The 25,907-nt window shown below is 40.4% G+C and overlaps 5 protein-coding genes across 5 annotated transcripts; 2 read left to right on the top strand and 3 right to left on the bottom strand.

The window, feature by feature from the left end:
- Positions 1-170: 170 nt before the first annotated feature.
- On the top strand, positions 171-17,377 carry Lac (septate junction protein lachesin). The gene is made up of 2 exons (XM_018012639.2): positions 171-1,169; positions 16,147-17,377. Exons 1-2 carry the CDS (start codon positions 626-628, stop codon positions 16,692-16,694), a joined length of 1,092 nt encoding a protein of 363 aa, XP_017868128.1. The 5' UTR covers positions 171-625; the 3' UTR covers positions 16,695-17,377.
- Positions 17,113-20,016, bottom strand: dgt5 (dim gamma-tubulin 5). The gene is made up of 5 exons (XM_018012638.2): positions 19,777-20,016; positions 19,436-19,713; positions 18,115-19,360; positions 17,799-17,986; positions 17,113-17,726 (listed from the first exon to the last, which is right to left on the bottom strand). Exons 1-5 carry the CDS (start codon positions 19,869-19,871, stop codon positions 17,464-17,466), a joined length of 2,070 nt encoding a protein of 689 aa, XP_017868127.1. The 5' UTR covers positions 19,872-20,016; the 3' UTR covers positions 17,113-17,463.
- Positions 20,017-20,158: 142 nt separating this feature from the next.
- Positions 20,159-21,598, bottom strand: Obp47b (Odorant-binding protein 47b). The gene is made up of 4 exons (XM_018012640.2): positions 21,440-21,598; positions 20,859-20,998; positions 20,672-20,794; positions 20,159-20,570 (listed from the first exon to the last, which is right to left on the bottom strand). The coding sequence occupies exons 2-4, from the start codon at positions 20,955-20,957 to the stop codon at positions 20,223-20,225; spliced, it is 570 nt and encodes a 189-aa protein (XP_017868129.1). The 5' UTR covers positions 20,958-20,998; positions 21,440-21,598; the 3' UTR covers positions 20,159-20,222.
- Positions 21,599-21,621: 23 nt separating this feature from the next.
- LOC108617255 (pre-mRNA splicing factor CG7741) lies at positions 21,622-23,833 on the top strand. The gene is made up of 8 exons (XM_018012977.2): positions 21,622-21,716; positions 21,791-21,957; positions 22,023-22,354; positions 22,423-22,740; positions 22,799-22,907; positions 22,966-23,294; positions 23,407-23,564; positions 23,636-23,833. Exons 1-8 carry the CDS (start codon positions 21,697-21,699, stop codon positions 23,775-23,777), a joined length of 1,575 nt encoding a protein of 524 aa, XP_017868466.1. The 5' UTR covers positions 21,622-21,696; the 3' UTR covers positions 23,778-23,833.
- Positions 23,817-25,901, bottom strand: Fpps (Farnesyl pyrophosphate synthase). Its single transcript, XM_018012979.2, has 6 exons — positions 25,500-25,901; positions 25,183-25,277; positions 24,889-25,100; positions 24,455-24,816; positions 24,172-24,398; positions 23,817-24,109 (listed from the first exon to the last, which is right to left on the bottom strand). Exons 1-6 carry the CDS (start codon positions 25,661-25,663, stop codon positions 23,928-23,930), a joined length of 1,242 nt encoding a protein of 413 aa, XP_017868468.1. The 5' UTR covers positions 25,664-25,901; the 3' UTR covers positions 23,817-23,927.
- Positions 25,902-25,907: the final 6 nt, after the last annotated feature.

Here is a 25,907-nt window from a genome sequence, read left to right as displayed (position 1 = left end):
ATTTCAAATTGAAAACTAACGCGGCTAAGTTAACATAGTTATCGATAAGTATAACGCTGTTAATTAACAGCGACGCATAGCTCTGTATCAATAACAGCGACGCAAAATGCTCAAGCAACCAGTGCTGTAAAAATACCTAACAGTATCTGTTTCTTAATAGCGGTTTACAATTTACGCAAGCGCCCGCTGCCGCCGCGCTTTAATATTCGAGTCATTCGTGTCGTGACAGCCGAAGTGTGCAGACGTCTTAAGTGAGAAAGAGTCAGCGAATTGTGTGTGTGTTGAAACATAATTGCAATTCAAGTAAACTGGGCTTACACATAGACAACAGTGAGAGCGAGTTAAAGAGCGCGCGCGCACACACACACTTACACGCTGTTTGAGTGAAATAAAGTAAAAAACCAGCTTAGAGCGAGCTAACAAGTGTGTGTCGATCGTTCAGCATCCGCGCTGCGCCGTGCAACAAAAAGAGAGAAAGATAACTGTTTTTGTATATATATTTGGGCACGTCTTCAGCGCGTTTTTCTTGAACAGTTAAGAAAAGTTGCTGTGGCCGTTGCAAATTAATAACAAAAGGGTGTGGTGCGAAATAGGTGTGCGCTTAACAAATCGAAAATAAACCAAAATGTGGCAAGCTGAGCTAATGAAGATTAACAATTTGTGGCACGCACTGTTGCTGCTGATGCTGGTGGCATGTGCACAGGCGCAACGAACGCCAACGATTTCGTACATCACACAGGAGCAAATCAAGGATATTGGCGGCACCGTGGAATTCGATTGCTCCGTTCAATATGCCAAAGAATATAACGTGCTCTTCCTGAAGACCGATTCGGATCCAGTCTTCCTATCCACGGGCTCAACGCTGGTGATTAAAGACTCGCGCTTTTCGCTGCGCTACGACCCCAACTCTTCCACCTACAAGCTGCAGATCAAGGATATACAGGAGACCGATGCTGGCACCTACACCTGTCAGGTGGTCATCTCGACGGTGCACAAAGTGAGCGCCAACGTCAAGCTATCTGTGCGTCGTCCGCCCGTCATCTCCGATAACTCGACGCAATCGATAGTGGCCAGCGAGGGCAGCGAGGTGCAAATGGAGTGCTATGCAAGCGGTTACCCAACACCGACCATCACATGGCGTCGCGAGAACAATGCCATATTGCCAACGGGTGCGTCTCATTCCGTATTATTTGAATTATTTACTAACGTTTGCTAACCCCGTCACTGCGCCCCCATTAACAGACGTTTAACCTGAAGCTTTACATGACATGACATGTCTGTTGTTTCTTTTGGGGCGCTGTCCTCTCTTACGCTCTCATTCTCCCACTCTCTGTGTGTGTAGCAGTATGTGTGTGTGTGTGTGTGTGTGTGTGTACGTGTGACCGTGACTCACTCAGGCGTCAGCGTTGCGCGTTTGTTTATTTGCTAGTTTCTAGACTTTCTTTATTGGTGTTTTGCATGTTTTGAGCTTTTTGCATTTTCCAGCTGTTCTTAAATACGTTTTATAGTAATTTGGCTTTTCAGTTTCTTATAATATAATTAAGTATTAATATAGCCAAGTATTTCGGGCCGTTAAGCTTGGCTCAGCTTGAGCTCGCTTGCTCTCCCTCTCTCTCTCACACACACACGTGCAGCTTTTGCTCTCTTTGCGCTCTTGAAGTTCGATGCCTGTGTGCGTTGTTGTTGTCGTTGCTTTCTTTGGAAATTCCAAACACTTTTAATTTTATGAGGCACTTTTGTTGCTGCTGCGAAAAGCCAATAAACATCAAGTGAATAGCTCAGCTCTTTACCTGCAGCTAGCAAGGTCAATGCTAATCCCTTACAGGTGCGTAATTTATGCTATATTCTACCTGTTCTAAGCACCTTGCGTGCCATAAACGACGCCGCGCCGCTGGTTGTGCAGCCATAATTGATTTTTAAGCCTCGCAGCGTGTTTAACAAGATTGCAGCGTCATTTGCTTAACGCAGCCGGCAGCGACGCTAGCAGCGGTAGCCATAGCCATCATCAATTAGGAAATACTAAGAAATATTAAGGGAAATATTGAACAGGCGAATATGTCTTTCTAGAATTTCTTGAGTTTTACAATTAGGCTTAGGCAGCGGATTAATATTCAGTATTTAAGTAAGGAATAGTTTCCATAGATCTATATACCTGCACAACAATTAAAGGCCTTCAATTATAGGCTTACCATGCTTCACTGCTTGGATTTGTTATTATACTCTTCTGATTCCATATATAGGAGCGTGTCCAATCCAGGAGAAACTGTATATTTTACCGTTCCGCAGTGTTATCCCCAGCCTTTGATAGTTTCGAGTTCCTCTTGAAATTGGTAACCAGTTTCATATATCCAAGCCAAGCACATTGCTATACAATTTGAACATATCTCGCTTCATTTGTTCTTTGGACACACCCGCTTCATTTAATAGACCCTATATCAATTCCATTTCTATGCTCAGCTTGTGCAATCTTTAATTAGTTTGGCCTTGATTTGCTTTCTGTTTGGCATCGTCTATCAAAAGGCTATCAACTAGATTGTTTGGGTGTGTGTGAGTGCCCCGTACGAGCTGGGGCACTTGAAACTGAAAGCTACTTAAGAACGACCTGGGCTGTGGCTTGAAGTGGATGGGGCTGCTCGAGCTATAAATTTGGTATAGGGGCTTGGGCTTGGGACACGCTTCAGAAACTTGCTGCATTCAATGTTAGTCAGGGTGGTATAAAAAAAAAATATATATATATATAGCTAAACCTATACAATAAATCAAAGTTAAATGTGGCGAGTCCTTGTCGCAGGATCGGCGTCTTCGTCGTCGCTCCCTTCTGTTAACTTTCACACGATATATTTTTTGCAGCGCTCTAATTTAAAGCGCTTGGGCAAACAGAAATCGCGCTGCGCAGCTCAGCTTTGAAATGCGCCAACGAGCCGTGCAGTGCCGAAAGGTAGGTGAGAGTGCAGAGGTGGGTAGCTGGGGATGTGGGCGTACAGGAGTGCAGCCGTTGGGCAAAGAGAGTTTTGCTCCCTTGCTTTTGGCACTAGAGAAGCTTTTTGTGCAGTCTGTGTACGTATTCGAGGCATTCGACAACTTCAGCACGCGCAATTGCTTCCGCAACTTGAAAACGCGCCGTTTGATGCTGTTGGCAGCGAGGCGGAGCGGGAGGCAATATACAAAAAAAGAATATTGAAGGTGGGCCTGGCCGGGCAGCGTTTGAGGTAACATATGAGTGCGAGGCAAGGGCTGAGGGCAAAGGGAAGGCACAGGCAGCAGGCGTTGCTGCGCATCAGACACGGTTACGGCTTTGGTTCTGGGTACAGTGCAACACAAATAACACGAACGGCAACAATAGAAACTGCAACTGTTAAGGCCATGGCGACCGACCTCGCCCCTCACTCTCTCCCTCTCCCTCTCTCTCTTGCGCTGCAGCGCCCCGGCGTGTGCATAATTTGTATTTTGATAGCCGGCATAAACAATGCAAACAATAAACAATATATATATGTATATATATACTATGCAATATACATATATATAAATTACAAGCCAAAAAGGTAAAAAACGAAAGCGAATACAAAGAAAGCGCGCACAAACCCTAAGCCCAAAAAACCCTATCCGTAACCCCTGCCCCTGCCGCAGCTCCTGCTGCTGCTCCTGTTCAGTGGCTGCCCCCTGTTCAGTTGTAAGACTGCAAACAAACATTTGCCGCAGCCTAAGCAACCCTACCTTTCCCTGCCCTGCCCTGTCCTGCTCGATCCTACAGCAGCTAGCAGCAGAGGGTCTTTTGGGCTTGGGCGACGCCTTCGCCGCGAGCGCAAAAAAAAAAATAACAGAGAAAACATGCAGAATGAAAAACAGCGACACGCATACAAACAACAGCAAACAAACAACAATAACAATAACAACAAGGCTGAAGGAACCCCTAATCAGGCGCTTCCGTTGGCAAAAGTGCCGATGGGTGCTAGTTAGTCGACTAGCAGATATCCTGTAAAGCATATGAAGCTAGAGCGTGAAGCTTAAATTGATAAATTTTCTGAAGAAGAAGAAGCTGAAAATATATATGCAAATTTACAGGATATATAGAAGCTGGTTATGTTTGGCAAAACTATAAGAATATATAGAAATCTTGGGAAAATTGTCAGTGCATATAGAAAGTAGATATCACTTAGATTTGGGGTATGAAATTGTTCTGCTCTGGATATATGTATATATATAATATATAGTTAAATATATATAGACTTCAATGACAGCTGTCTGCACACCCTACACCCGATATACCCCATTTGCCCTGCATTTACAGGGTATATAGGGCGTATGCATGCCTATGTGCATCTCTGACTCTCGCTATCAAGCGCTCAATTTGTGCTTTGCCATGCAAATCGATGTGTGGACCTTTCATTGAGCCCAAGCGTTAACTTCGCACAGAATGAAGCACCTGGCTGTTTACCTTAGCCACGCCCCAGCCACTGCCGCTGCCCCTTTGCTCTTTGCTTTGCCATGCAAAAACTGCATTGGCCAGTGATTTAATTGCGACTCTTACCTTGGCCCAGCTACAGCGATTCACGTGAGGCCGAAAAAACTGAATCGAATTGAGTTTTCAATTTTCTGGAAATTCGAGCTGCGTTTGCTAAAAAAAGAAGCATTTAAAAAAAATTAAAATAATACAAAAATAAATAAAATGCAAACAAACAATGACCCGGCCCCTTGCAATTTGCAACGCTCGCAAATTTGTTTCATAATTCGGGCATTATTTGAAAACCAATAAACATAAGCCAGCTGCTGCCACAAACGAGGGCAGTTTGAAAAGTAGTGGGGCAGCTAATATGAATTACGAAAGGAAATAAAGTTTAGTTTTTTACTTAAAACTAAATATAAATAATTTTCACTGTAAATAATATTCTAATTAAAATCAAAATGTCTGGAATACAGCTCATGTTTTATAAAATGTATGGAATGTATAAAGAAACTCCTATTACTCAAGATATATATGACTGCTTTCTTGGTTCCTTCCTTCCTCTTCTTTTACTTTATACCCAAACAATGATTTTTATCAATCAATTATCAGTGTTTAATTAGATCAATAGTAAAGTCGTAAACAATATAAAATTGCTCAATTTGTATCTGAAACTCCCCTCAGTGCTCAACTCTCATTCTATCTCGCTGATCATGCCTAAGATATATAGCCCCTCATGCATTGTTATACCCAAAGAGGAAGTAAATTCCATTCATCGGCAACATAAAGAACATTTCTGGCATAAAACGTATCTAAATAAAGATAAGTACGCGCTTATCCCGAATGTTTAGATGCCAATCGAGCGATAAGTTTTCAAAATAACATTTTTCTTAAGCCGCAGCCAATTGACGCTAATTGGACAATAATGTGGAACGAAGCATAAAGATATGCTCTTGAGATATACATACAATATGCCTTTATACATACATACATATATATATCCGATAGATCTCAGTATGCGTGATCGCTTGTCACATGAATGCTTCCAGCTTCTCCCTCATCCAAGCCCATTTGCCAAGAGGGAGCTGAGCTCTACTTGAGCGTAAAAACGTTTATGCAAATTAAAACAACTCGAGCGCATTTTTTTCAAGTGCTCCAATTGCGTAATCAAATACCAAATACAATTTCAATTTGAACTTCCCTAGGCTAAGCTGCTCTGGCTCTAAGTAGCCCAAGGGTGAAAACACCCATTTTATGTAAATTGTATTCCGAAGTTATTTTTTATGAAATTTACGCTTAAACATTGCGTTGCGCAATCGATGCGGCACTACAGATCGCAACGGGGCGTGGCTAAATTAGTTGCCCTTGTTGCCAAAATATATTTAATGAAAAATTGCTAGCATGCCACTCAAGAAGTCAACCCGGTACGCCCCCGGCCCCCCTCTTTCGTAATACCCTCTCCAAATGCAATCGAATTTGTATCTGTTGGCTGCATCCACTTTGATACTGTTCAAATATTTGCAAGTAATTATGAGAGAGAGCAAAGGGAAGCAGCTGAAGAGTTGGGGCTATTTATGCTTTTATTATTGCATATGTAGGCATAATTCCCCTCTCTCACTCTCTCTCTCTCTCTCTCTGTTCCACATATAGGCCCTCGCCTCCCTGTCTCTTGGGTCTACAGCTTTTAGAATGTTGCATTGTGTCTGTGAGCGTATTATGGCGCTGTGTTCTACTTGCCAGAGGTAGCATAGAATAGCGAGGAACCAGTGGCGTGTGCTGGGCATTTGTGCAAGACTGGGAGATACCCTGTAAAAGTGTGTTGGAGTAAGGAACAGTAGAGTTGAGTATAGTTGAGAAAGAATCAAAGAAAAGGAAAATTTTTACAGTGTGCTCAGCAATGAATGACGACTAAAAGATACCCTGTAAATAGCATAAACCTTGTAAATTATAGATTATATCAGGAAATCAGTACCTTGAATGAACAAGTTGCTTATAGTTATATTATAGTTTATATTATAGAGTAATATGGAACCGTAAGAGGAGATGTAGAAATATCCTGTAAATAATAAGCTCATTTATTAGTAACAGATTACATTTTGAAAGGGGTATAAGACGGATTAAAGAGCAAGCGAAGGAATTGAGACGCTTGTCTATTTAGTTATTTTACCAAACCCATATATCGATATACCCCATATCTAGCAACAGTTACAGGGTATTGCCAACTAACAACCACAAAACAACAATATACGTTATGATGACGTACTGAAAAACTTGTTTATGAATGTTGGTTGCTAGGGCAACGACCAGCAAAAACCGGCAACAAGAAGGGATTGGTAACTAGGCACCGTGCAACGGGCAACGGGCAACGGACAGTGGACATTGGACATTGGACAATGGGCTGAGGGGCTTTTCACTCTTTGCTTTGACGTGGCTGAAAGTTTAGCTGTAAGTGGCCAGCTAACTTGTTAGTTAATTGCTGGGCCTTTTACGATAGATACATATATACCTTTTGCAGCTTTTGGCGCCTTTTGCAGCAGACGATTTGGCTGTAAAACCGCCAAATCCCAAGCGCTCTTGATTTTCCTTGGTTCATGAGAGCAGCTGAAGAGTTTTCTGTGGCTTTTAGGGTTTTCAAAGCGAACGTTTGGCATAACTTATTGCTATCCAACGAGAAGGGGTCTATTGCGGCGAAAGGAAAAGGCAGGAAGGAGGAGAAGCAACAAAAATGGCAGATAGCAAAGGAAGCGACTGCATAGAATTCATCTTTACCACTTAACGTTTCCTGGGAAAGTAGAGATTTTAGTTCTAATTAGGCTTAATGCTTAAACAGTTTAATGATTTTCTGGGCTATATAAACTTTATGTTTTTTTGGATGAGCAACTTAGGCGTTCTTTTTCGCGATTTCTTTGTTAAATATTTCATTTAGTTCCTATATTACTCAAAGTTCTCTCTGAAAACTGAGCGTCATTATTCTACAATAATTTTAGAAAAATTACGAACTGCTCTAAGGTCATATAGCTACTCAATTATTAAAGTCAGAATATTAGCTCTATGGACTTAACAGAGTTTTGTCTGTTAACCCAAAATGTTAGCCTGCAGCATGTTAGGCGCACTATCAAGCTCGCATTTATTGACCAACTTTTTACTTTCACGCATTACAAATCGTGGGAAATCTAATATAGAAACCCGGCTAGACATTCGCCATACATAAACCCATTTTGGGCTTGCCTAACTCAGATTTCACAGCACATTTTCCGCCATTTTGTGAGTTTACCTTCTCGCTATAACCTTTTAACCCTAAGCCCAAAGTAAGCTTAAGGGTTTGCCACGTACATATAGACCCATATATACATATACATATATATTTACTTATGTAGATCTGTGTGGCTCTTTTCGTTTTCATTCTCATTCTCATTTCCATTGTTCATGGCGCTTATCGCGCGTAATTCACGTATTTCAATGCAATTTCTCTATTTACTTAGCACTTTCGTTGTCCCATGTCACACGCAGGACAAATCCAACCGGCTTTTTAATCCTTATCACATTTGGTTTGGGGTACGACATTTCCCGACACTTCCCTCCCTCTCCCTTTGGGTGTGCAATATTTGTGTTTATTTTCAGGATTTATGCGTATTTATTTAGGCACACTCAGAATCTCAGATATTGCAGGAGATTTATACCGTTTCTTTGTTATTATTGCTATTTTAATAGCTGTTATATGGAGATTTATTTTGGATTAGTGCGTGGAAATAAGTTTCTGTGCATGTGTCGTCAAATAGAACTGGTGAACTTGTTCAGTGCTCAGTAAATGTTACCAGTTCAGTCAGCTTTGTGATCAATTGAACTTGAATTAGAACTAGAACTTGTTAAATTATGAAATATAGTTCATCAACTGCTCATATGGCAGAGCACTTGAACTAGAATCGTATATGCATTCCCAAGTACAGTCTGAACATAAATTCAATCAGACGAATTTTTTTTGTATCAAAAAAATAAAAAAGTAATCTGCACTAAAAAACTCAATTGAGTTGGTTCTTTTGTGAGTGCTGAACTGCAAAATTCTTGAGTTGCGCGGGTATGTGTATGTGTTTGTGTGTGTGTATGTATTATAAATCCAATAAATGGCATGCCGGGTAGCTATAATGTGCTCTACTCGAAGAAATCACTTTTCAAAAGTGAACAACACAGAGTGAAGTGCAGATAGAGAGAGAGGGAGAGAGAGAAAGAGGGAAGTTGTACAAGGCTTACAGGGTATAGAGAGTGTACGTGTGAGAGAGAGAGAGACTGGGTAGGCTTGATGCGCTGTGGGGGTGGCTCAAGTCTCGCTTGCGTCCGGAGGGTGTCTCGTTTTTGTGGGCTTGCGGTTGCTGTCGCTGAGAGATTGTTGAAGGTTGATGCGTTAGCCACCAAAGTGGGTGCATTCACATGTCTCAAGAGCTTGTTATATGCTCGATATATACACATAAATATATATATATATATATATATATATATATATGTATACCACCTACAACAAGAAGAAGAGGAAGATGGAAGATGACTTCTCATAATGTAGATGTGTTGATGAGTTTCGGGTGACAAAACAGGAAGAGGCGACAAATTTGCACAGCGATGCAATTTTTAATAAGAATAACAGAGCATACACAGGGACAGAGAAAGAGAGAGAGAGAGAGACAGAGTTGTGAAAGAGATGACAGATATGTTGCAATGCGTGGCACAAACAGAAGATGTTGCCGAGCTGTGACAAATGATTGAAAAGTGTCTAGAAGTTAAATTTGTAACCTCAAGTAACTCGAGTTAGGAAAAATCTTGAGAGATGAAAATTTGTATGGATATAGTAGAGGATAGGATAAAGGTATATGTTACAATATATATTCTCTAAGTAATCCATAGCCAAGAATATATCATTAAAAATGATCCAGCTCAGGTTCTAAGAGTTAATTATACTTTTATAAAGATCGTTTAATCAGAGTATATGAACAAATATTTGTGCATTTATTGTTCAACTCTTAGTCAACTCATGAAACTAGATATCTAGAAAGGTTTTAAAGTAGACATTCGTTTCTATTCAGCCTTTGCTTAAGTCATGGGCTCTATGATTCCTTGGCTTACATGATTTTCAAATGTAAAAGAGCTCTATAATTTTATTCTTTCATAAATCTAGGCATTTACATACAAGCATATCATAGTTAAGAGACTGTACTGCATTTCATGCAGCCATAAGATATATGATCTATATAGCAAACGTTGAGCAAAAACCAAATCAACGCACGAAATCTCTCGTCTAGAAAAAAGTGAAAATTGCATTAGAAGCAAACAACGTGTGCGCACTTTTTAATTGGATTTCAGACTAGGCTAGAGCTAGAGCCAGGGAGAGAAAGAGAGAGAGAGAGAGAGAGAGAGAGAGAGAGAGAGCCGTAGAGTGACAGAAGGAGAGAGGGAAGACGCGACATGACTCCAGTTGGAAATGAAACTTGGGAGAGGTTGTGCTGTGCCTGGGCTCTGCTTCGGCTCTGACACTGTGCAACGTGCTGAAATAATGTGGAGCGTCATTAAAAGCTCAGCTGGCGGCGCAGTCGACGTCGTTGTTGACGTTGCAGTTGACGCTTTGATTATGATGAGTCACATGAGATTGCTGTTGTTGTTCTTGTTGTTGTTGTCGTTGCTATGTTGCATTAACATTCATAATTTCCACATGGCAACGTTGCTTAGAACCAAATGGAAAGCGCACTTGGAGTTCGCTTCAATCCACCTTGATGTCGTCACTAAACCACCTGGACGTTCTCCTTAACCCAGCTTTGCTTCAACTCCATGTTGACATTTGAAGAGTCGATTGTGTTTTGTCGCTTTGCTTTCTGCTCTCTGCTTTCTGCGCTTTTCCAAAACTTCAAACCAACAACAACAACAACCAGGAAATTGAAAGGGAAAAGCAAATATGGCCACAGGCTGCTGTTAAAAGGGATGGGGAGGCAGGGCACGGCCCGGTAGACACCTCTACCGCCTGGCCACGTTTTTCCATCAATTTGATGTTTTTTTTTGGCTGAATTGCCCTCGCCTCATGCTGTCGCTGCTTTTGATTGGTGCGAATAGATTTTTGCATGCCATTTAATTTTCATCAGACCTAAAACAGCGGTGGTTGTTACAGACCAAAATGGCGCCGTCTAAACGTAGTTTACCATAGCCAAAATCGTTATATATATGTACATATATACATGTACATGTGCTGCAACCCTTCGATTTCCCAACAACTTGTCACAAATTTTCCAAGTCAGCGCGCAGCGAAATGAATAAAAAAAAACTAAACGTTTGGCGATAAACAAAAATGTTATGCTAGGCATCGCTACGGCGGTTAGGGATAGCAGCTAGGCCCAGTGGTAGGGGTAGTTTGTGCTACCCTCAAAAATATACATAACTCAAAAACTCAACAGCTCGAAAATATATTTTGACGGAGGCTCGCTAAAAGTTGTTGATGGTCCGCCAGGTGAAAATAACTGCTTCAATAAATTGTTGATGGTTAGCTTGATGCTCTATAGTGGGGCATAATCAATGAGAGAAGAAATGTGCAACGAAACGATATGTTTTAGAATAAAGATGGGATGCCTGAATGCTTCATGCTTACTTTACAGTAAGGGATTAAAATGTTTTGAAAAATATAAAAACTTGACTTAACTTTAGCTTTATTAAATTAGCTTACAATAAAATTATTAGAATATTATTCTGAGAATATAAATATATTTTTCTCACTAAAAAAACCTTTGATGATATACCATACATTATAAAATTTAGGACAACAATTAGACTATTAGCTTTATTAAAGTTATTCTTAAATAATCTCCTCCTGTCAAATAAATATCTATGAATCTATAAGCCTTAAGCAGTTGCAAGAGCTAGAATCATATATCAGTTTACACTAGTAGAGGCTTTTAGTAAACTAGAGACTTTAGTAAACTAAACTATGCCAGGGCTAACAGCATCGCCTTTTTGACATGAAGAAGTTGGACAAAAACAAACCAAAGGAAATGCAAACATGTATATTTCATATAATTTGTTCATCCATTCAATTTATTAACTAGTTTCTAGGCATTGTCTTGGCTACAATGTTGCCCTATTCACATCCCACCTGTATTTTGGACTGCATTTGTTTGGTTAGGGTATTCGAACTGTTGTCTTTTCTTATCTCGTTCTTTCTTGCCTCGGTTTATAACCTTTTACCTTTGCTGCGCTCCAGCCTGAATGCATTTCCTCTGAGTCGGCATATTTCTGTTCCGTTTCTGTTGAGACCTTCTACAAAAGAGGCCTTGTTACATTTCGCATCCTTTCTCATATTATTTTGTTTCTAGGGAGCAGGTATTACCTGCTGCTGCTGCTGCTCTTACCTGTGCCACAAAAGGCTGCCTCGACTGCTGCTGCTGCTTCTGCTGCGGCAGCTTCATCTTATTTATTTCGTCTTCTGCTCTTTTCTCACCTTGCACTTTGCACAATTTTCCTGCCTGTGCCTTTAACTGACAATTTATCTCTGGCTGTTTGCCCAAGGGACTTCGCTTGTTGTTGTTGTTGTTGCTGCTGCTGCTACAGACAGGTTCCTTAGCCTGGCCTAAACAAATGCTGTCGTCTGTCTGATTTTTCATTACCAACGCTCGTGAGCCGGCATATGTTTGTGTTTTCCTTTCATTAGTTAGGCTGCCTGCCTGCCTGCCTGTCGGCAATAGCAGCTAAACACATACACATACACACACACACACACACCTGACACACACACACTCTTTTGGAGAGTTTTTCCCGCTTATCATTGCTGCTTCTCCTGCCCCTTGAAGCAAAGTGTTTTTAATTCTCTCATTAGTAACTGAAATTACAACGCAGCATTTAGACTCTGACTCTGACTCCGACTGTGAGTGTGTCTCTGACTTCAGCCTCAGCTCCAACTCCAACTCCAGTTCAAGTTCCGACTCTGTCTACCCCGCCCTCTTTAATTTTGCCTCTATAGAGCGAGCTGCGAGTGTATGCGTTGCATCATTTCCGGCTAGGCCCTGCATTAGCTCCATTTGTATCATTATCTCTCTCTGTTCTTCTCTGTTACTCTCTCTCTCTCTCTCTCTGCCTGACATCTCCCCTCTATATCATTTTCAGCTGAATGCGGGCTTTCAGCATTTGCTTCTTAATTGAGCGCGGTGTCAGGCTCCATTTCCAGTTGGCATCATTCTCAATTTGTCATATTTAAAACGTGTTCTTGCTCGCTCTTCTTCTTTCTACTTTTATATATCAATCGGTTGAGTTTAGTCGGTTATGCAGGAAAATTAAAGTTTAACACTTGATATGAGCTTGAAGGAAATGTGAATTTAAATGTTAAGAATATGGAGTATATTATATATAGGGCATATATGCAGAACATTTATGAAAGACATAATAATAAGATATTATGATATGGTGTACTCAATCTGCCTGCGACTTGGAAAAGTTAAGGTCTCTTTGATAAAATCACTTATAAATTTTCCCTTCCTATTACTAATATTATTTTATATCATATCGTATAATTATATAAACCAAGAGGGATAACAACAAATTGCCCAAGGTCTTCAGTCTGGCTGTCTAGTTTATTCGAATGATATATGAGCCATGTGTACAATTATAGTAGTCCCTAGATTATGTGTAAGGGTAATTTGATATTTCTGACTTAAAGAGCGCCTTGTTATCAAAATGATATATGAACTGCAAATCGTAATTAGGGAACTTGCAGCACGCCGAAGGGTACATTATTTTGACTGCATTGTTTATCCTGCACATTTGATATATGATGCGTAACTCTATGCCGTATTAAGCCCAATTAACGTCACTTCATAGCAAGCAAAGGAAAATAATGGAAAAACAAATTCATACTCATACTCACACTCGCACTCATGTGCGTGGATTATTCATGTGGCTATTGTGAATGGGTTTTCTTCTCAGTTCTTCTCGCTTCGCTTAATAAATTTAACCTAAAATGTCAACATTTGTGCATAATTCTTGACATTAATTACGAACATGAACTCAAAGACAAAGAAGTATTTTCCTCTCCTTCTCTCTCCCTCTCTTTCTACAATAGAAAGTTGAGACTCGCCTCTTGTATTGCATATTTAAAAGCTAATTAAATTTTTGTTTTGGTATTTTCCCTAGTTTTTTTTTTTTTGGGTTTTTGTTTTCAGCCACGCCCTAGTTAAATTTTGTAGCACAATTGTTTAAAGACTCTTCAGTTTAGCTTAATGACTTTGTGGAAAGATTTGCTCTTAGCAGATCGCTTAGCTTCGCGAGCAACGGTAAACATACATATATCGTCATGTTCGACCTGACCTGCATCTCATTTCATGCAACAGAACACATGTTCACAAATTTCACACTCAACTTGACTCGAGGCTATTTGTCAACTGGGCGGGAGGTGGGGGCCATGGGTATACGGGTATACGGAATTGGGAATTTCGGATTGGGTTGAGTTCGTTATGGCCACTGCGTTTAGCTCAACCTGTGAGTGGGACACGCTCTGTCACGCTCTTGCACTTGGTATTCTCCCAATGACACGTTCAGGCAAAACAAAGGCTACAATGAAATATGACATATACCCTGTAAATGTTCTAAATGCGTCATGATAACTGAGGAGAGTGGAAGACTTGTGAGGAAGGGAATCGAAAGAGAATTTGTAAAGTTGGCGACACTTTATGGCAACAATAATTTTATTTAAATTATACCCTGTAAATATTGATAGCAGGAGAGACTTGAAATGTGACAATGTTTTAATATATTTAAAAAAAAGTACTTCAAATATACCCTGTAAATGGTATAGACTACAGATATACATTTTCAGCCTATTTCAGCATTTTCTACAGGGTATTCACCCACCTAGCAACGCCTCCTACTGAGTCAACTGTGTATACAAACCTGATTCGTTTCGGGCTAATTAAATAGAAGCCTAGTGACAGTTGATATATATTTTCTTCTTGGTTCGATATCAAAATGAATTTCTGTTGCTGCCGCTGCCCGCATCTGTAACTGTAATTGTAACTGTAACTGCAGCAGCATCTGCATCTAAAGTATTTCAATTGAAATTTCAGCTTAGCTATGCAATTCAATTGTCGTCAGGCATTGCCCTTTACTCGCTTTAGCAGCATGTCTCTCTCTCGCTCTCTCTCTCTGTCTCTGTCTCTCTCTCTCTTCCTCTTGTTGCCTGTCAATTCAATTTTAATCAAATGCGTTACTTCGATTCCCCAGCGCAATTAATTTGAAATGTTTCAGTCGAATGAGCAGACGCCTATAAGCACATACATATATGTATATGTATGTATGTATCATTCACATTTATAACTTATATGCCTCACCCCCTTGACCCCTTTTGGCCCGCATATTCAGGCATTTTGCATAGGGTTGTCCATAAGGCATATTTCCGTGGCATTCCGTCCCGCTGCTCGTCGCTCGCTGTCGGCTTGTTGGCCCGGTCAACGCTCCGTGTGCTCAGCTTTTGATAGTTGTGCTAGCTGCCAATTGTTAAAGCCAAATGGTTGTAAGAGCCGCAAATGTTTGCAGGCTAGAGATGAGCGCGTGCATTGCATTTGAATTGGCAGCGATGCACGAATGCAGATGATGAAGTAGTGATGGCATATACTATGTAATGATAATCATAATGATCCTTATGAATTCACTATAATGCCATTGGCAATCGTCTATGACGATGACAGGGATAATTATCATCAAGACAAAGATAAAGACAATGACAATGATAATAGATCAAGAAAACAATGAAATGAACTTTATATAAATATAGATATCTCAAATCTCATCGTCTCTCTCTCTCTCCCTCTTTTCCAACCTCCTTTAAATCTACAACAAAATTTATTCAATCAACTGGAAAACAAAAAGTTTTTATTTTTAAATACAATTTGAAATTACTTCATATGGTTAAAGTTATCTAACAATAACATTGGAACATATGCATGTTCGTGCTCATATCTCTCATTAACTTTAACCTCACTTAAGCACACGCACTCCCCCGACCTCAGGTGGGCGCGCAGGTAGCTGCACAGGTAATCGACAGAGCGCATTGCACTCGTTTTCAACTTCCGGTTATGAACTGAATGAATGCGAGCACCTTTTGCATTCGCATTCCCATTCACGTTTATGCTTCAGTTAATGCAGAAAACTCGCACCCCTCCCTCTCTCTCTCTCTAGCGCTCACCCACTCTCTCGGCCCCTTTTGTACTCCCCCCTTGCTGCATGCGCGCATTTCAAACACAAAAGTTAGTTTTGCAAAAATGTTGACTGTGTCTCTAAATGGTTTGCTGCTTGTTAGAGGTCATTAACGCGACTATTGTTGTAGATATATGTATAGCTACATAATGTACATAGGCGCTCGACGTGGCATTTCCAAAAAAAGGTCACCCGCTATCTGCGAGTCAGCGGATGCGACGCGGCGCCTCATTAAAATCAGATTTGAGTGCACAAACACAAAAGCCGCAGCGAGCAGCATTTAACTCCAATTTCGATAGCTCGCCACACTTGAACACCCGCTATGAACGACTTTCCCTCTTTATACCGCTGATCTCTCCCTCGGTTCTAACTCCAACTTAGATCAGTTAGTGTGATTCCTCTTGTTTCTCTCCCTTTATATATATCTCTATACCTTTCCATCTCTGTCTCTTGCTCAGCTTTTATTAACCATCTCCTTTCTCTCTTTCTCATTACAGATAGTGCCACCTATGTCGGCAACATATTGCGCATCAAGTCCGTGAAGAAGGAGGATCGTGGCACCTACTACTGCGTGGCAGACAACGGCGTCAGCAAAGGTGATCGTCGCAACATCAACGTGGAGGTGGAGTTCGCACCAGTTATAACTGTGCCCCGGCCACGTCTCGGCCAGGCGCTGCAATACGACATGGATCTGGAGTGCCACATCGAGGCGTATCCCCCGCCAGCCATTGTCTGGACCAAGGATGACATCCAGTTGGCCAACAATCAGCACTACACAATCTCGCACTTCGCCACCGCCGATGAGTACACCGACTCGACGCTGCGCGTCATTACGATTGAGAAGCGGCAGTACGGCGATTATGTGTGCAAGGCGACAAATCGCTTTGGCGATGCCGAGGCGCGTGTCAATCTGTTCGAGACAATCATACCCGTCTGCCCGCCAGCCTGTGGCCAGGCGTATTACGGAGGAGCTGAACATATTGCTGCATCTGCCTCCTCCTTGGCATTGCTGGGCATTGTGCTGGCCGTGCTCTACTCCAGATAAGCCAATCTAAAACCAACAACGATGCTTCACATAATCATATCTAATCCATCTCGAATATACGAATATATATATATATCGAAAATATATATAGCTAAACATAGACATCAGCTGTAGAAGTTTCATTGTCGCAAAATCCTCGTTTTGAAATTCGGTTTATCTGTATGTTTTCTCCAGTCTATATAAAACGTCCAATCTTATCTTAAGTTAAGTTTAAGTTCTTAAAAGAGCTCACTCATTTTAAACTAATTTAGTAAAACAAAAACAAAATCCAACTCGAATCCCAAAAAGCAAAACCCGTCCGTTTTTTCTGTCTCTGTATATTTTTAAATAACTTTAGATTATAATAATAAGATATATATATACCAGACATTCCCGTTCTATACATCACATATGACATTGTTTAATTTTTCACAATTCGTTTACAAAAAGAGAAAATATTTTATTTTTTATTAAATAAATAATAAAGTATTTTCGTGCTGCTCTTTATATATGTATGTGTGTAATTAGTTTGATATACATCTAACTGAACAATTCGAGAGGCAAAGATACAAATTGCGAATAACAAGACGAAAAAAAATTAATACTTTTCTAACCCAAATCTGGGTGTAAATAAACAATTTTTGTATTACAAACTAAGAGAAAAGAAAACATAAAATAAAGCAAAAAAATGTGTAAAATGAAAATGTGAATTTGAATTTATATAAACTTGTAAACCTAAGACAGCACACTGGGTTCATTTAAATACGATTATTAGAAAAGTTTCTTAGACTTAAGACTTAATCGAACCGCCCGCTGTCGCCATGCGATAATATAGATTGAATTCCGATTCGTAGACTGAAAAGTTGGCATTCTTATAGCATCTGTTGGGCGGCACATACAGACGCATGGGATTCTCTACTATGAAGCGATAGATTCGCTTGATCCTGTGCAGCTGATGCTGTGTCTTAGTGCCCAGTGATTCGATATTATCCAGCAGCTGTACGATTTCCTCGTGCTGGCGACGGGCGCTCAGCTTCAAACCGTGTGGATCGACTGCAAAGCGAGAGTGGAAATGGAAATGAAGTTGGAAAAACAAGGAGAAGAGAAAGGGCTCTTCGAGCTTACCAATTATTGTCTCCAAATTCAATTTCAAATCGGATGTGTGCTCAGCAATTGCTGACGCCCACAAAATGCGTTTACGTACTTCCTGCAGAGCCCCAACGGGGGTTAGCAAATGACCAGGAGCCAATTGCATGGTGGAGGCCAATTCCTGTGATTCCACGATGAGCGGATTGGCCGAAAGCAAAAAGGTGCTGCGAAAAGGGAAATTCAATTATCAAAACAGACAGCTATATGTATAATGCCTATGTATGTACGTGTATGTGTACAGATACGTGTAAGAGGTTTCACTGCGTACAGAATATATACAGATAAGCCTTACCAATTGCGAGGCACACAGCTGAGTTTCTCTAGTGGCATCTCAGCAAAGGTATTCAGCTCCAGCAGATGAGAGGGCAATGTGGCAGGCGATGATGTGCTTGGCGGCGGCAACATAGGAGTCGAGGTACAATTGGCTGCCACAATTGTGTTATCAAAGCTGCGACGCAGCGTTGTCTCCATTGGACTCGCATCGAACTCTAGTTTTGTGCTGGAGAACACGCTGTCGTTGGCCAGACTGAAGCTCTCCATGCCCAGGTACGACATGTTGCCCACTTTTAGCTTGCTGTTGAACAGCTGAGATTTGGCATTCTGTTGGTGCGTCGTTGCCTGCATGTCATCCAGCATATTCTTCAAGATATTCTTGGAGTACAGAATTTTCTCTTTAATCTGCGATAGCTGCAACATGTCGTGCCTTATTCCATTGATTGAGGTATTGATTTCGGCGTAGATTTGCTTGATGGAGCAAAGGAGCAACTCGTGGCTTTCCAATTGACGCACGCCCGCTTCCAGCTCCAGGCGAAGCTTTTCAATCTGTTCGCTGAGATATTCGTTACGTGCATGATTGAAGTTTCGCAAATTGTATTGGAGTATAAATTCAGAGATGATCTCTTCACTGCTTTCTTCCTCCTCCTCGGTGCTGATTGCATTGAAATTATTCACTTTCCTCTGCAGCTCGTTCAGGAATGTGCTATATGCAGCGGCGAAGCGCTCCTCCAGCTGTGCAACTTCATTTTGTGCTGACAAATGCTTGGCTACTAGACCCAATAGCTCCGCCTTTGTCTTCAGCAATTTAATGTCAAAGCTATTTAGCATTGGCTTGGACAGAGAGCTTATGGTCTCAATGTGCTGGCTGCTCTTGTTCAGCTGCATCACTTGCTGCAGCTGCTCCTCCTTGATGCGCATGATAGCATTGAAGAGCAGAACATTTGGTATATTTGCAAAGATTTGTCGCATCTGCGACCAGAGTTGATTCTTCGCCTCTGCCAGTTGTTGGCTACTGTGGCCATCTGCATTGCAGATTTTATAGAATTGTTCCAACTCCTTGAGCGCCTGCTCCACGGCCTTTGTGGCCAACTTTTCACTGGCGTTCTTTTGATTTAGTTTTACCGGCATTGTGGATAGGATTTGTGCCTTGTTCGAGAGCTCTTGTTCGTAGGTTTTGTTAAGAGATTCCAACTTAAGTTGGAGTAAATGATATCTGGATTGGTGCAGCTGCATTTTGTGTGTTGCGCTAATCGTTTGAATATCTAAAAGCAGCAGGAGAGATAGACGGAGTCTTATAAAACAGATTCATGTTGAGCGTCGCCTGCAGCTGCACTTACTCTTTGTTTTGATAGAGGCTGCCAAGCTATCGTACTCTTTCTTAGCCTCGGCGAGACACAGCTTCTCCTTTTCCTTCTCCTTGAGCAAGTCCTGCATTTTCAGATGAATTTGTAGCTGGCGTGGTAGAAAACTGCGTCTACAGGCTGGCACCACTTTTCCCTTATGCTGCGCCACCTGCGCAATCAGCAAATTCTCGCGCACCTCTCGCACATTCTGGCGCGGTTGAATGCGCGACTGCATGTTCACAAATAGTTGATTTTGACGCGATTTAGATATGCTACCATGAAAAAATAAAATGGCAGTTCGACTTGAATTAGAACAGCGAATTTGTTAGACTTACGATTTGAGCGCGTCCTCATTGGGCAGTGCGGCGGGCGGGCAGCCTAGGCTGGTTGCCCACTCGCGAAATCCTTTTATTTGCTCATCAAAATCCATATTTCAATTTAACTAAAAATGTTTTTAAACGCTGCGGCCGCGCACATTCACAGCCATGTACTCAAACTAAGGCACATCACAAGCAGGGTTGCTAAGCGATTATATATTTGGAAAATATAAAATGCAATATGTACACACTTAAAACGGAAATGTCTGTTTGAAAAAGTAACCATACACGTCTTGTTAACTTTTGAGCTTAAAATGGTGAAATTATTTTAGGAAATTAATAATTTATTTACTAAGCACACAAACACTAGGAAATTATTTAAACAAAACTTGAACTAAAAATACCAATCATTTCCGTAAAGTAAAAAAAATCTTTATTACTAATTGTGTTAATCATAAATATTATTAATTATTTTGAATTATGCATTGAGTGACAAATGTCTTGGCCATTACACACTGTGGGCTTTGTGTCCAGCGATGCGAGGGACAATTTTTAAAATATTCCATATAGGTGCAGCCAAGCACAATGGCTGAAAATGGACTGCATTTTGGTTGCTTTGGATTAAATTGTTGAATGGCTGCCAATCTACGCTGAGCTTCTGGCTCACATTTGGTAAACGCAGCAGTCATAGCCTCCACATAAAGCGTATCATTTGGGAATTTGGCAGTTAGATCGTTGCGTATGTGCTCCAAGTTGAGAGATTTCGGCTCTCGTTTGTATTGGGATGTTGTGAGAATGCAATCAGCCAGGCACTAAGAGATAAGCGATAGTTAATTAGTACATTATCGAAGTTGAGGAAATGGTTTTATCTGATGGCCTTGAGCTTGAACTAATTTTGTTCATTCCCACTTACCGTTGCCGTATCCAAGGTAGGCGGTCCATTATTTTGTTGACCATTTGCTGTACCTACAACTTTCTCTGTACATTTTTCAGCAATTTGATCGCGTCCTCCATCCCGGCAGCAAAGAGCAGGATCCTTAAATTTCAATTAGGTTACCAAATTACCAAAAAATTCCAAAATTCTTGAGCAGATTACATACCAATAATGGCGGCGGTTTTTGACAGTCAATTGTTTGGCCATATGCAATCGATCCATATCCCAGCAAAACGAAAACCACAATATTTTTAGAACTCCACATAGCTGCAGCTATATCTGTTTTGAATGATGCTTCAAATTAAACTGTAAAAATAGTTTAAACAAGTGACGTTTTTATATGAATGGAGAGACTGTTTAGATGCTATTAGAACCAGCCACGCAGAACAAATAACTTTGGGCAGAGGTTCATTGTTGCAATTGTTTGCTATTTGGTGCCAATGTCAAATCTAATACCATATTTTGGAACGTTGACATCGTGGACATGAAAACTTGTTAAGGTTTCGTCAAATGAATTTTCAATATACACACATACATATCTCGCTCGATAAATTAAAAAGTAATTTTAGAGGAAGTACAATTAGCGCATTTAGCTATTCAGATTTCAAGGTGACAACTTTTATAATAAAAAAAGGAAAAACCACACATGTTTGTGATTATTGATAATTGTTGGTAATCCCAAAATTGAAATGCTTAACGGTCATTGGGGTCAACGTTTTTAAGTCTGTCGAAGCTTTTAATAATTACCAGAAGAGTAGTTGAACTAATGATATTAGTTGTAGTGTTCTAATTAATTGTAAGTCGCAAGGCACTGGTTAAAATATTAAAAAACGGCGTGCCTTCAATTTAAAATGTATTAGTATTGGTATGACAGCTTCCTTTCGCTTGTCCACTAACATTACTCTACACTCTGTTAACGATTAACATAGGTCTATCAGCTGTTGGTTGGTTGGCTATCGAAACCGGATATATCGATAACAAACGCCACAAGTCGAAAGAAGCAGATGGATGTGAATAATAAAATGTATTTGGACAAACAAAAACAACTAATATATATGGAAAATAATTATTTAATTTAATTTATTATTTAAATAACAGATTAGTTGTGGGCGATGTGCGCGGTCGTTTCAAGCAGCTGTTCAGCCGAGTGGAGCAGGTAAACAAAAAAGCGGGACCATTTGAGATTTTGTGCTGCGTCGGTGATTTTTTTGGCGCCGAAAAACAAAACGAGGAGCTGATTGCCTACAAGAATGGCTTTAAACACAGTAAGTGGAGTTGATTAAAATTATAAATATAATTTGTAATTGCTATAACTTTATGTATATTTCAGTTACCGTGCCCACCTATATACTGGGACCCAATAAGGAGGAGGATAAAAAATACTACGAAGATTTGTCGGATGGTGAAATCTGCACGAATCTAACATACTTAGGCAAACGAGGAGTTTATACGCTGAGTAGCGGTGTTAAAATTGCCTATTTAAGTGGCGTTGAAGCGGCAGCGAGCAGTGGAACGAAATGCAGTGAGCATGAATTTACCAAAGCTGATGTACAAGCTGTGCGCAATTCCTGTTTGATTGCAAAGAACTGTGGCACGGATTACAGGGGCGTCGATGTACTCTTAACTTCCCAATGGCCCTACGGCATGCAGGAGGAACAGAATGTAACTAATTGCATATATGATACATTCTAGTTCATAAACAAATTATTACTTATTTATACACCCCATAGTCAAAGGCGTCCAAGCTGATATCGTTTCTGTGCCGTGAAATTAAACCTCGCTATCATTTCTGTGCCATCAATGGTGTCTACTACGAGTGCCCGCCTTTCCGAATGCCCAAGGATGAGACCACGCAATTCGAGCTGTGTACGAGATTTATATCCCTCGCCGATGTGGGCAATGCAAATAAGGCTAAATATATTTATGCTTTAAGCCTAAAGCCTGTGGACAAAGCACGTTTGCTTGATCTGGTGCAGAAGACAACAAATGAAATCGAATGCCCGTTTATTGGCTTGAAGATGGATGGCGTTATTAATCAGAATGAAACGGTGAGAGTTTAGCGATATATATGTACATATATATACATAATATTATCTTTTTTTATAGTCGGAGAGTAGACAATACTTTTATGATATGGACTCGAGTGGCAATCGGAAGCGGCGCAGCGAAACGGACAAGCGAGATAAGCGACCAAGGATAATGCATATAGACCAAGGTCTGAAATATCAGAAATCATTATGAATGGTATTTAATTTACTGATATATCTTCACAGATAACTGCTGGTTCTGTTTGTCCTCGGAGAAAGTGGAAAAGCACTTGATTATCGCTGTGGGTGAACGTTTCTATTTGGCTTTGGCCAAGGGACCTATAAATAGTCAACATGTTTTGATCTTGTCAACCCAACATATACCCTGTGCTGCTCAGCTCAGCTCGGAGGATTGGGAAGAGCTGCTTAAATTTAAGAACGCTTTGCGTAAACTCTTCAAAAGCCTGGGACAAGTTGCTTGCTTTACAGAGCGACATTATAAGACTTCACATTTGATTATAGACGTTATAGGCTTCGAGGAAGGCTATGCGTGGAAGATAAAACATAGCTTCGAGGTGATATTCAGACTACATTTATATTTCGTTGCAAGTTTATTGTATAGTTGTAAACTAACAGTTCATTTATTGAGTCATAAATATCCGATTTATAATATCTCCCCGATTACAGGACAAAGCTGAGGAATTTAATCTAGAATTTGAAACATTGCCCGCCTTGACTTCACCTAAAATGCTACCTGAAGTGGGTCCCTATTTCCTGGCAGAGCTTCCCGATGATACCGCCCTAATTACACGACAAATGAAACATTTTCCGCTGCATTTTGCCAGGTGTGTTGCCTGGACTTGAGATGGGTTGATTATTTATAGATATTTATATACTATTATAATTATATTTATAGAGATGTTTTCTGTTCGGAGAACTTGTTAAATTGTGATGAGAAAGTGAATTGGAAGGATTGTCTGCTTGACAATGAGGAGGAGAAAGCAAATGTTGTTGAATTTCGTAAACGTTTTGCGCCCTTCGATTTTACAGATGATTGATTGATTGTTTGATGATTGATGATTAAAAGCAGAACATAATTCGTGAGTTCAAAAAATTCTGTTTTACTTATTGCATATACCATTGCCATTGCAATTTAGCCTAAAATCTATATTGTTTATTATATATACTATTTGCATATAGTATAGTGCTTAAGAGTCTCTTTGATAGATTTTGTTGAGTATTTGCAAGAATGTTTGATGCGGCACTCCCCGAGATGTTTGCTGTATGTGAGTCTTTATCATATTGTAAGATTCCTCCTCGAATATGGCATATGTAGAGGGCAAGCTTAGCTCTTTATATAGAGCCTTAACACGCTCGACTTTGAGGGGGTCTGCAAGTATAAAATAGAAACATATAGTTGTATCTGGGTATAAATAGCTTTTATATTCCTACCATTTTGTCCGTAGCAGTCTATCATGATTTGCTTCTGCTCCGCATTGGCGCGCTGCATGGCCACCACAGCGAGCCAGGAGCATTTGTTGTCCTGTATGTCGGTGCCTACTTTGCCGGTGACTTCTGGATTGCCAAAGCAGTCAAGAAAATCATCTTGCACCTGGAAAAAGTGGCCCATTTCAAGTAGAATCGTCTTTGATTGTCTAAATGCTTCGGCGTCTTTGTAGCTGCAAAGATAATAGGGTTCTTATGTAAGTCAACAATTAGAGTTGTCAATTCATACCCAGCTAAATGCATGGCTAAAGCAAAGGGCAGATAAAAGGAATAATGTGCCGTCTTATTGTCCACAATTGCCTTGTAGGTCTCCATAGTAAACTCTGAGACACTTTTATTCGAGTTGAGCAAATCGAGAGATTGTCCACAAGTTGTGATGTAGGTGACCTCGTGAAACAGTTCCATTAAAGCCACATAGCAATCCAAATGGCTGAAATGTTGCTTGAGTATCGCATACAAGGCATTCTCTATCATAAGGGCATCGTTAATGGCTATAAGGCCAACTGATTCCACCCGATGCCAGCACTTTTGGCCTCTGCGCGTGGTACTATTATCCATCACATCATCCGATATAATGAAGAAACTTTGCAACTGCAATTTATGGACAATTTTTAAATATTCAAATTTAGTATTTTTTAGTATGCTCGACAAAATACTACTCACCATTTCGACACACCAGCCCAAATATTGAGCTAGTTTTATATTCTCGGGGGTTAGGTCTTCGGCAGGTACTAGATTTTTGTATGTGAGCACCGTTAAGATGCCACGATTCTTTTTGCCACGGGGCACATTATATTGCATGACCTGGGCGAACCATTTGACAGCATCATTGCAATTGAATCCCTTTGTATAGGTGGTTAGGTCACGGACAACATCTGAACGGTATAAATAAAATATCATTCATATACAAATATATAAATGCAAATTTTTAGCATTCTCATGCTAATTGATGTTCACCTGGAAATACGGCCATAAAGTCACGACTTTCATCTTTTGAAACTGTGACGCGCGCTGCTATTGGCACTGAATGATTTTGAAGCGTTGATAAAGTTCTGTGGAAGAAACGAAATCAAAACCGAAATATAAATAACGTAAATATAATAATAACAGAAAAATACTGTTACAAATGAGGGATGTTGACGGAAAATACTGCTGCAACAGCTGTCTGCGGCCTACGTGACCGGCCACTTTCACTCCAACTACACCACGCCCCTAGCGGCCGGAGCAGCATCACAATGTAAACAATTTCGGTTTCATCTTCCATTTTCTCTTACCTCGTTGTCTTCTTCAGCTTCTGCTCGATGACCAATTCAGAGGGCAGGCCGCCTATTGTATCCACAGATTTAACTTCGTCGCTGGTTGATATAAATCTACGCATTAATGCAGGGCGCTGCAGTAAACGCTGCTGCGGCAATAGCCTTTGTGCTAACTTAAACATGTTTGGAGCTATTTTCTAGAAGTTTAGCTATGCGTTTTTCAACGCAATACAAGATCAATTTAGTCTTTTGTTGGTAATACTATTCTTCATACACAGAGCTTCTTCAGTCTTTTGATAATTTCGGCAGCACTACAGTTCCAAAATTTTGTTTAAAATAGATTTCGTCGTAAAAAGAAAACAGTAAGTTTTTGCGCACTTGACATGAATGTTTGCTAGTCGAAAGTCGAGAGAATTTTGACCCACC

The sequence above is a fragment of the Drosophila arizonae genome, chromosome 5 (assembly GCF_054131065.1).
Source record: "Drosophila arizonae isolate 15081-1271.41 chromosome 5, UAZ_ARI_1.0, whole genome shotgun sequence".
In the NCBI taxonomy this organism is placed as follows: domain Eukaryota; kingdom Metazoa; phylum Arthropoda; class Insecta; order Diptera; family Drosophilidae; genus Drosophila; species Drosophila arizonae.
Note: the sequence above shows the minus strand (reverse complement) of the source record. Positions and strands in the feature narration are given on the sequence as shown.

Excerpts from the sequence above, each read along its gene's own strand:
- Fpps (XM_018012979.2), bottom strand. The coding sequence starts at position 25,663 with ATGTTTAAGTTAGCACAAAGGCTATTGCCGCAGCAGCGTTTACTGCAG. Across the intron at positions 24,817-24,888 it reads TGGGCTGGTGTGTCGAAATG|TTGCAAAGTTTCTTCATTAT; the intron begins GTGAGTAGTATT and ends CATAAATTGCAG. Across the intron at positions 24,110-24,171 it reads AGACTGCTACGGACAAAATG|ACCCCCTCAAAGTCGAGCGT; the intron begins GTAGGAATATAA and ends TTATACTTGCAG.
- Lac (XM_018012639.2), top strand. The coding sequence starts at position 626 with ATGTGGCAAGCTGAGCTAATGAAGATTAACAATTTGTGGCACGCACTG. Across the intron at positions 1,170-16,146 it reads CAATGCCATATTGCCAACGG|ATAGTGCCACCTATGTCGGC; the intron begins GTGCGTCTCATT and ends TTCTCATTACAG.
- Obp47b (XM_018012640.2), bottom strand. The coding sequence starts at position 20,957 with ATGTGGAGTTCTAAAAATATTGTGGTTTTCGTTTTGCTGGGATATGGA. Across the intron at positions 20,795-20,858 it reads AAAAACCGCCGCCATTATTG|GATCCTGCTCTTTGCTGCCG; the intron begins GTATGTAATCTG and ends TTGAAATTTAAG. Across the intron at positions 20,571-20,671 it reads CTACCTTGGATACGGCAACG|TGCCTGGCTGATTGCATTCT; the intron begins GTAAGTGGGAAT and ends CTTATCTCTTAG.
- LOC108617255 (XM_018012977.2), top strand. The coding sequence starts at position 21,697 with ATGGATGTGAATAATAAAAT. Across the intron at positions 22,741-22,798 it reads TTATTAATCAGAATGAAACG|TCGGAGAGTAGACAATACTT; the intron begins GTGAGAGTTTAG and ends CTTTTTTTATAG. Across the intron at positions 22,908-22,965 it reads GATAATGCATATAGACCAAG|ATAACTGCTGGTTCTGTTTG; the intron begins GTCTGAAATATC and ends ATATCTTCACAG.
- dgt5 (XM_018012638.2), bottom strand. The coding sequence starts at position 19,871 with ATGGATTTTGATGAGCAAATAAAAGGATTTCGCGAGTGGGCAACCAGC. Across the intron at positions 19,714-19,776 it reads AATGAGGACGCGCTCAAATC|CATATCTAAATCGCGTCAAA; the intron begins GTAAGTCTAACA and ends TTTTCATGGTAG. Across the intron at positions 17,727-17,798 it reads GAATTTGGAGACAATAATTG|TCGATCCACACGGTTTGAAG; the intron begins GTAAGCTCGAAG and ends CTCGCTTTGCAG.